This window comes from Cynara cardunculus (genome assembly GCF_001531365.2).
Source record: "Cynara cardunculus var. scolymus isolate 2C chromosome LG 5, CcrdV1, whole genome shotgun sequence".
NCBI classification, from domain to species: domain Eukaryota; kingdom Viridiplantae; phylum Streptophyta; class Magnoliopsida; order Asterales; family Asteraceae; genus Cynara; species Cynara cardunculus.
The window spans coordinates 29,450,879-29,459,582 of record NC_037532.1 but is presented as its reverse complement, the minus strand read 5'-3'; the positions used below and the strand labels follow the sequence as shown (position 1 = coordinate 29,459,582).

General features: G+C 36.9%; 2 protein-coding genes across 4 annotated transcripts in view; one reads left to right on the top strand and one right to left on the bottom strand.

Moving 5' to 3' along the window:
- Positions 1–6,860, top strand: part of LOC112512482 (methyltransferase-like protein 23) — a 12,518-nt gene extending 5,658 nt beyond the window's left edge. For all 3 annotated transcript variants that reach the window (XM_025118470.1, XM_025118467.1, XM_025118469.1), the window contains 2 exons: positions 6,403–6,450; positions 6,597–6,860. The gene's annotated coding sequence lies outside the window, so the exon portion shown is untranslated. The remainder of the gene's footprint in view (positions 1–6,402; positions 6,451–6,596) is intronic.
- On the bottom strand, positions 6,136–8,663 carry LOC112512481 (peroxidase 64-like). The gene is made up of 4 exons (XM_025118466.1): positions 8,411–8,663; positions 8,107–8,295; positions 7,310–7,472; positions 6,136–6,851 (listed from the first exon to the last, which is right to left on the bottom strand). Exons 1-4 carry the CDS (start codon positions 8,612–8,614, stop codon positions 6,460–6,462), a joined length of 948 nt encoding a protein of 315 aa, XP_024974234.1. The 5' UTR covers positions 8,615–8,663; the 3' UTR covers positions 6,136–6,459.
- Positions 8,664–8,704: the final 41 nt, after the last annotated feature.

Below are 8,704 nucleotides of genomic sequence, written 5' to 3'. Positions count from 1 at the left end.
ATTACGACTTATATTGGAAGAAATTTGAAGAGAAGTACCATTTTTCACATCAAAGTACTGCTGACCTCTAGCCATGAACAAGGTGGATTTTATCATCACCAACACGTATCGAGAGATTGTAGGAACAAAAAGAGTACTGTTGCACAAAACGAGAATTACTCATCTTTCGGAATGGGAGCCAGTCCCATAATTTCAATTAAACATCCTTGTGTACCTGGACTCACCAATATATATCAGACTCACCAATATGTACTAGACTAGGCCTGTTCATCGGTTGACATCCATTGGATATGGAGGAACCAAACCGATCCAATCATCCATTGGATGCTGGATTTTGTCAACTGATCCAATCCAATTAACATTGGACAACCAATCCAATCCAATCCGATTAACATTGGACAACTGATCGATTCCAATCCAATCCAATCCAATGGATGATTGGACTGGTTCGGTTCCATCCATTGGATTGGATTGGATCCAACCAATATTAATTGCATAGAATGGATTGGATCCATTCGACATCCAATTGGATGATCGGATTAGATCCATCTAATATGTTAATTTAACAATTTTTCAACAATGAAAGAAATTGATTAATCGCTTTTAATATATATTAAAATAAACACAAGCGAGACTAAAATTCAAAAATCAACAAAAAACAAATATCTATCTATGCAAATTGATGGATGATGGTTGGATCATGGTTGGATGGATAACTGGATGGTTAATTGGATATTGGTCGGTTCTGGACTTCCATCCAAGAATCGACGGATCCAAATTGGATGTTGAAATTTTCAATCCAATCCGATCCGATTCAATTACAATTCGATATCCAATTATGATCGGTCGGTTCTAATTGGATCTTCGGTTCCAATTGGATCAGTTGACTTTCTTCACACCCCTACACCAGACTATCGTTGCAAATGGTCTTAGAGAGAGGGTGATTCATGATTTCATGGCTTTGAGGGTGGCTTAGATTCCCAAACGGCTGGCACAAGGGGTGCTGATGAGTATAGAGGCGGTTCAGTTGCGATGATTGCTACAAAATGTGTTATGGCTCATACCAGCCACACAATTAACTATCTAGTGGATATTTCCAGTCAACAAGAAGAACTATGAGCACGTTTTCTTGCCGTACCATGCGTCTTGCAAACTACTTCTATGTTGATGAAAACGTTCAATTGGGGTATGAAAAGCTTGATGACACTGCTAGAGGCACACAACTATTAAAGCAGCAAGATATCTCATTAGTAAGAACTCCGCATTTCAATCTTAATCATATTCCTTCTAATGTTGTGTACCCAAAACGGAGCAACAATACTTTTCGGAAGTAGGGCATGTAGATACCTGTTTTTGTTTCATGTTTATTTCCGTACATAGTGACATATGGGGTCCTTCTAAGGTCATGTGTCATGGGAATAGATGGTTTATTACCTTCATAGATGATCATACAAGGGTTTGTTGGGTCTATTTTTTTTTATTTTCTTTTTATTTTTTTTTGTAAGGGTGTCCTGGCCAAAGCCCGACTAATCCCCGGCAAATTTGGAGGCTAAACATGGCCCCACTTAAATGTCGCCAACACTCCTTTCCCAGGGCTCGAACTCGGGTTCATGACTATGCCATGCCCAAGCCTTTACCACTAGGCTGGAAGGTCTTTGACTTGTTGGGTCTATTTGCTTAAAGAAAAATCAAAAGTTGATCATGTTTTCAAAAAATTCTATAACATGATTCTAACTCAGTTTGGCACTATGATTCAAATTCTTAGAAGTGACAATGGTAGGGAATATTTTACTAAAACTCTAGGGAATTTTTTAGATGCTCAAGGCATAGTTCAACAAAGCTCATGCAAAGATACTCCACCACAAAACGGCATAGCCGGAAAAAAAAACATGCATCTGCTTGAAATCACTCGGGCTTTACTATTTTCAATTGAAATACCAAAATATTTATGGGGAGATGCTCTTCTGCATGCTACATATTTAATGCACCGAATGCTGTCTAAAGCTGTAAAGTTTCAAACACCATATCTGTTTTAGAAAGTTCTTTTCCAAAGTCATGATTATTTTGTTCCATGCCTTTAAAAGTTTTTGGTTGTATCGTGTTTATTAAGAACACCAATATCAACCTTGGAAAATTAGACCACAAAGCCCTCAAATGTGTTTTTGTAGGAATCGCACCACATAAAAAGGGATTTAAATGTTTTCATCCAAACACGGGAAAAATGTTTGTTACCATGATGCTAAGTTTTTTGAAAATATTTCTTTCTTAAATCTCGTCTTCAGGAGGAGAATAAAAAAGAAGACTTGAATTTTTCGGATCTAGTATTTCCAACTACATTTGAGCCATCTGCATTTGACTCAAATCCCAAAGATTGTCCAATATTTGAACACGAGGAAATATGTTCCAATAGAACCACCACTAGATCGAGAAAGTGAACATAATATTCCTCCTACAGAAAGTGAAGTACCATTTGAACCTCAACAAGTTACTCAAGAGGATTGTAGTGAAAAAGAAAAAAAATAGTTCGGAAAAGTGTATGAGCGAAGATTCCCTCCAAACAAAGAGTTCAACACAATCTCAGCTCCTGATTCCGAACCGAGGAAGGAACCATCTCTTGGTAAGTCATGTGACCTGAATGTTCCAATAGCCTTGTGAAAAGAAAAACGTGCATGTGTTAAATATCCTATGTCCAATTACATGTCTTGCTCAAAACTCTCACCAAAATACTCTACTTTCACTTCAAATGTGTCCAAAGTTCAAATTCCTAACACTATACAGGAAGCCCTTAAAAATCCAGAGTGGAAAAAGGCTGTTCTAGAGGAATTGAATGCTCTTGAAAAGAATCAGACGTGGCGTGTTGAAGATCTTCCGAAAGGTACTCCCACAGTTGGTTGTAAGTGGGTATTTACTCCAAAATTTAATGCTGATGGGGACCTCGAACGATGTAAAGCAAGGCTAGTAGCCAAAGGTTTTACACAAACCTATGACATTGATTATACAGAAACATTTGCTCCAGTTACAAAGTTAAATACCATAAGGATTCTACTTTCAGTAGCAACAAATCTTGATTGGCCAATTAGGCAATTTGATGTGAAAAAATTCTTCTTGAATGGCAAACTAGAAGAAGTTTATATGTTGCCACCTGGGTTTGAAAGTAACTTTGGCACAAAAGTGTGCAAATTAGAGAAAGCTTTGTATGGGCTCAAGCAATCCCCACGGGCATGGTTTGCACATTTCACTTAAGTAGTCAAAAGTCACAGATACAAACAGGATCAATCTGATCATACTTTATGCACTTGATTTTCCAAAAAAGGTAAAATTACAACCTTAGTAGTAAATGTAGATGACATACTCGTCACATCTAATGATCATGAGGAGATGGAAAGAATGAAGGATCGACTTGCTAAAGAGTTTGAAGTAAAGGACCTTGGAGAAATGAAATACTTTCTAGGTATGGAAGTTGCAAGGTCAAGTAAGGGCATTGTATTGTGACAAAAGAGATATGTTTTGGATCTTTCACAAGATACTGGAATGAGTGCATGCCGACCAATAGATACTCCAATTGAACCCAACAAAAGGTTGGATGACATTAGTAATGGGTAGCAGGTTGATATTCATCAATACCAACAGTTGGTTGGAAGGTTGATTTACTTATCGCATACACGACGTGACATTGCTTTTGCAGTTAACATGGTGAGCCAATTTATGCATTGTCCTTATGAAGAACATGAAGAAGCTGCCCATAGAACTCTTAGATATTTAAAGAGTTGTCCAAGGCAAAGGACTACTCTTTAAAAAAGGAGACAACCGAACCATTGGAGCCTTCACTGATGCAAGTTGGGTAGACCCACACATGAGTAGAAGATCTACATTGGGATATTTTACTTATGTATGGGGAAATCTTGTCACGTGGAGAAGCAAGAAACAAAGTGTTGTATCCAGAAGCAGTGTAGAAGCTGAATTCAGATCAATGGCAGATGGCATATGTGAAATAATCTGGATCAAAAGGGTCTTTGCTGACTTACGTGTAAAGGTTGAGCTACCTATGAAGTTGTTTTGTGATAATAAAGCAGCCATTGGCATCTCACAAAATCCAGTCCAACATGACAGGACAAAACACATTGAAGTGGAGCGACATTTCATAAGGGAAAAGTTGGACAATAGGACTATTTGCATTGCATTCATCCCTTCCAAAGAGCAAACAACAGATATCTTAGCTAAAGGACTATTTAGACCGGCATTCGATCGTCTTATAGACAAGTTGGGGCATGTATGATATATATTGGAAGACTAAAGGACTGTTTTGGTGACTTGTGAAGTTGCATAAACAAGTCATGGGGAAAAGTTGCATAAATCTGTGTGACGTGTGCCTCCAAGTTGCCATCATGCGTTCTTTGAACTAGGCAACTTGCTGGAGACTTTGAAGTCATTTTGCTTAGTGTTTGTTTCAAGAGCTTTGATAGATTAGGCTGCGACTTGCTATGTCATCTAGGAGTCACATACGGGCATTAGACGGGTTAGTAGTTATTTTTGGTCTCATTTATTTAGTAGAACAAGTTGTTAACAACTCAGATATTTGGTTGTGTTCTCTCTCCAAATTCGAAGTTGGTGGTGTTTTGGCTACCATATCTGTTTGTTGTATCATTTGATAGGCATTTCATATTGTAGCATCTACTAGTCTAATAATATACATTATCTTGTGTTCGTGTGTGGACATAAACAATCATACTGATTGTGGAACCACATTTTATCGTTGTCTTGTTTGGCTTGCTTTCCATTTCGTTTATTGTGACACATTATATCATTTACTATCTGATTATTTCCGTATTGATTGTTGGGTTGTTTGCCGTTCCACAAGTTTGGTGTAGTCATTGTGTCTCCTTGTTTCTAGGGCAGAAGTGATTTCTCCCCAACAATCCTTGTTTCTAGGATGCAACACCACACCACATTCTTTAAGCTCCCTATGATCTTATATTTCAATTCAGGAAGTACAAAGACTGTTAACAATTAGCCACATCTTTTATACAATCATGGAAATGCATCCTAAGCAGCATTGCAGGCACATTATTGTTATTTCCATTGCATCCTTCACAGCTTTTGTTATTATCTATTCAACATAAGGGAAAGTTTGATGATACTATTTTTGTACTTGCTGTAGTTCGAAGAAAAGAAAATGAGACATGGTAGAAAGTTTATAAGAACTATATTTTATCAACACTTCCGTTGGTATCAATGATCAAAAAATGTTTTAGATATGTATAAGAAATAATATGCGCTACTGTTATAAGAAATTTTTACAGCAGAGCAAGACAATTTCAGCTAGGTGGCGTGAGACTAAATACAAAAATGTGAAAATTCGACATTGTTCGACTCCATCTCCTTAACCCTGTTATCATTGTTGGTGTTCAGCATTTTCTCCAACTTAACCATAAATCTATTGTCTGTTAAAACTGTGTTGTACAGTGATATCATTAACTTCCTAATCAACCCTTTTTTGGTCCTTTCCTTATTGAAATATCACTAGTGTACTTTTTAGTGTGATATTTTTGGTCCTATTTCATTGATAATATTTTATAAATGAATTTCGTAGCCATATAATGAGCAAGCTAAGGTTCTTTTGATGTCAACATGTTCAGTTTTGAATTTAAGGCATTATACCATTATCGGTTTGTCTGTTAACTGTCAGAATAAGCTGATTGATGAAGTAAACTTGGTTAAGAAGGGAAGTACTATGGCAGGAAATTGTGGAGACATGTATCCAGAGATGTTTCTTGGATGGGTTGTTCGTGAACCACATATAGAAAGTAAACATGAATCATTGCGTTAGCAGATTACACTTGCTTCTTGGTCGGTGCTTAAATCTGATAACTACAAGAGATGATGTAAAATCATGTTTATATTCTGCATCACATAGTTAAATTGCCCTTTCCTTTTGGACTGAAAACCCGTCATCTTTTGCTTTCAGTCTTTTTTGGGTAATTTTGTAGCGGCATCATGAAGCATTTAGTTTTGATGCTTAAGATTGTGTCATCAAACGAACCCTGATTTGACCATGACAGACTTTCATGAACAATTTCAGTACTTACGTGAGAATTTTGTCATAGAAAATAGGATTTATTGTCATCCAGATGACTTTTGCTCATATTTTGGGATCAGATTAGATGGTCAACTCTATCTATATATCCTCTTTTGTATTTCTGAGCTCTCTATATCTACTCATTTGTCTTTCCTTGCCCAAATTTTCATAAAAAGCTCCAAACTGATTGTAATATATCTTGCTTGGTATCATAAACTTGAACATTTTTGTAATAAATTTAATATGACCATATCATATTTTTGCAAAGATTTCCTTATCTTGTAAACTTGCAACAACTAGCTTAATGTCTCCACCTTTCTGAACAGAAATAGAGGTGCTCTTCGCTCGCCACTTGGAAGTGCATACACATCTTCGTAAGTAGTCTAGTTTACCACCCTACAGTCCTTTCTGACCTCCTGACCACCTGTTATGCTACTCATTTTGATCATGGACTTTATAAATGCCTTTGTGAACGCATCTTCGGAGCTTGCAAACTTAGATGCCAGATTTTTGGTTTTAGGGGAATCGAGCAAAGCTTTGTCTGAAGAAAATAAAGCCTTTTGCTGGAAGATGAGTTTGTAGTATGTATTATCAAAACTAGCAGAAGAAGGATCCATTGCAACTCCTGCATTCTTTGCATTTTTGGCTGGGCAAACGCTCCTTAAAGTTGCAGCAAATGAAGGGTGGATTGAAGGGTCGATATCGGTCGTGGAGTTGAAGTTGTGGATTCTGTTTTTGAACGAGGAGCAATGAGAGAATCCAAGAGTATGCCCACCTACATACAAGGTACATATACAAACTTCTGTTAATTTTCTGATCATAAATCAGATGTTCTTTCATAACGATTTTAGCTTCATGTGTTATAGAACTTTGTAATTATTACACTTTTTAATTAACTAAATGACATTTTTACCCTTAATAATAGAGAGAGTAATGAATTTTCTTATCTCATAAGTAAGGGTAGTATTAGAAATCAGACCCATGCAAAAGTAGACACTTATTTTAGGACAAACTGAAATAGAAATGTGCACACTTATTCTGGGATGGAGGTAGTAGTAGTACATCTTAAGTACCCATGAACAAAGACAAAATGAGGGATCTTATGGACCGAAATCAATATTTTGAATTGAAACTTCATTAAAAGGAAATGTTGCATTTATTCTGGATAGAACATGGTACAAAAGAAGATACACATAAAACCGTGTTATACAAACTTTTGTTAAATTAAATTACCTGAAAGTGCCACTAGGTCTTCAAGGGACAGACCTCTTTGAGCAAAGCTTTTTTGAAGCTGAGATATGTTGAAAGTAGGAGCTGGGAGTTGTATGGTTTCACTGGCCTTTGATGTTCTTCCATCTTTTCTTCCTTTAGGCACATCCCAGGATGGTCCTCCAGACTGTGCTTCAAAAAACACACATTAGAAACACTGTCCCATGAAAATTTCATGTTAATCAAATGTCCTAAATACCCTTTAATAATGGAAAATAAGGAAATCTTGTGGATGCAAATCAGCATTGTTGGCCTCTTGCTGACTGTTGGAAGCAATCTGTTTTAAACCAGAAGATTTTCGATGGAAAATATAAAATTTGAACTTTAAGAAGCTCGTAAGAAGAATGAAGCAATACAGTTTTGATGAGCCATCCGAAAATGGAATTTGCTCGGCCCTTGAAAATTGCATGTTAAGCAAATGTCTTAGATACCCTCATAGTCTCTTATAAATATATATAATCATTTATTGATAATTATCACCCTTCACCTTAGAGTAGAATATAAATGTAGAGAAGAACAAATGACCGAAATTGCCCTCAGTTAATGGATGGAGTTGACGTCCTTTAGTGCTAGGTACCATCCATGAAAGCAAATTGAAACATTGGGGGTGCTGATGTAAATTTTTGTTTGTAGTGGCAATTCCGAGAGTTTGAGAATACCACAGGGACTATTTGTGTAATTTGCTTTCAGTTTTATTATACATATATTGGTAAAAAGGCTTGGTGAGTGTATCACGATCGCCGCTATAGATTTGATCTTACCAGCACGACTGCATCTCTTGCCGCGAAAGCTAAGATATCCGCACACGAAACTATTCCTGGGCACGCAGATTCAACCACTTTCTTAGCATTGTCAATGACATAAAACGCGTGCAAAGAAACATTAGGAGGTCCGTCCTTCTCAGCAGTGTTTTTCCCATTAGAATTCAACAAAACCGAAGCATCACATCCCTTATCACCAAAGATCAAAACAAAATAGTTAGTCAATTTAATCAAACACAAAATATATGCAACTTAAACATAGACAACACCACTGTCAAAAAGATAAAAACGATTCCCATCATACTCTTATGAAACAGTCATGGAAGTGCATCCTTAGCAGCGCCGCTGGGACCTTTTTGTCAGTTGTCGCGGCATCCCTCACCGCCCTTCTGACAAGTGATTCTACATTTGGGCATGTTTTGGAATAGTAGTTTGAACTTAGTGAGGTTCCAGAAGAGAAAAATGAGAGAATGAGCAATAAGCATAAAAATGCAGACATGATGGCCATGGTTATATGCTTTATTTAGAAACTCTATCTCCTTTGTCACCCTGATGATGATTCTGCATGGACTTCATGGCATTGCTATTTATAGACAGT

What these genes read in the sequence shown, in the direction of transcription:
- LOC112512481 (XM_025118466.1), bottom strand. Translation starts at nt 8,614, where the DNA reads ATGGCCATCATGTCTGCATTTTTATGCTTATTGCTCATTCTCTCATTT. An exon ending in CAAGAGATGCAGTCGTGCTG is followed by an intron (nt 7,473 to 8,106) that starts GTAAGATCAAAT and finishes TTTGAAGCACAG; the next exon opens with TCTGGAGGACCATCCTGGGA. An exon ending in AGACCTAGTGGCACTTTCAG is followed by an intron (nt 6,852 to 7,309) that starts GTAATTTAATTT and finishes CCTTGTATGTAG; the next exon opens with GTGGGCATACTCTTGGATTC.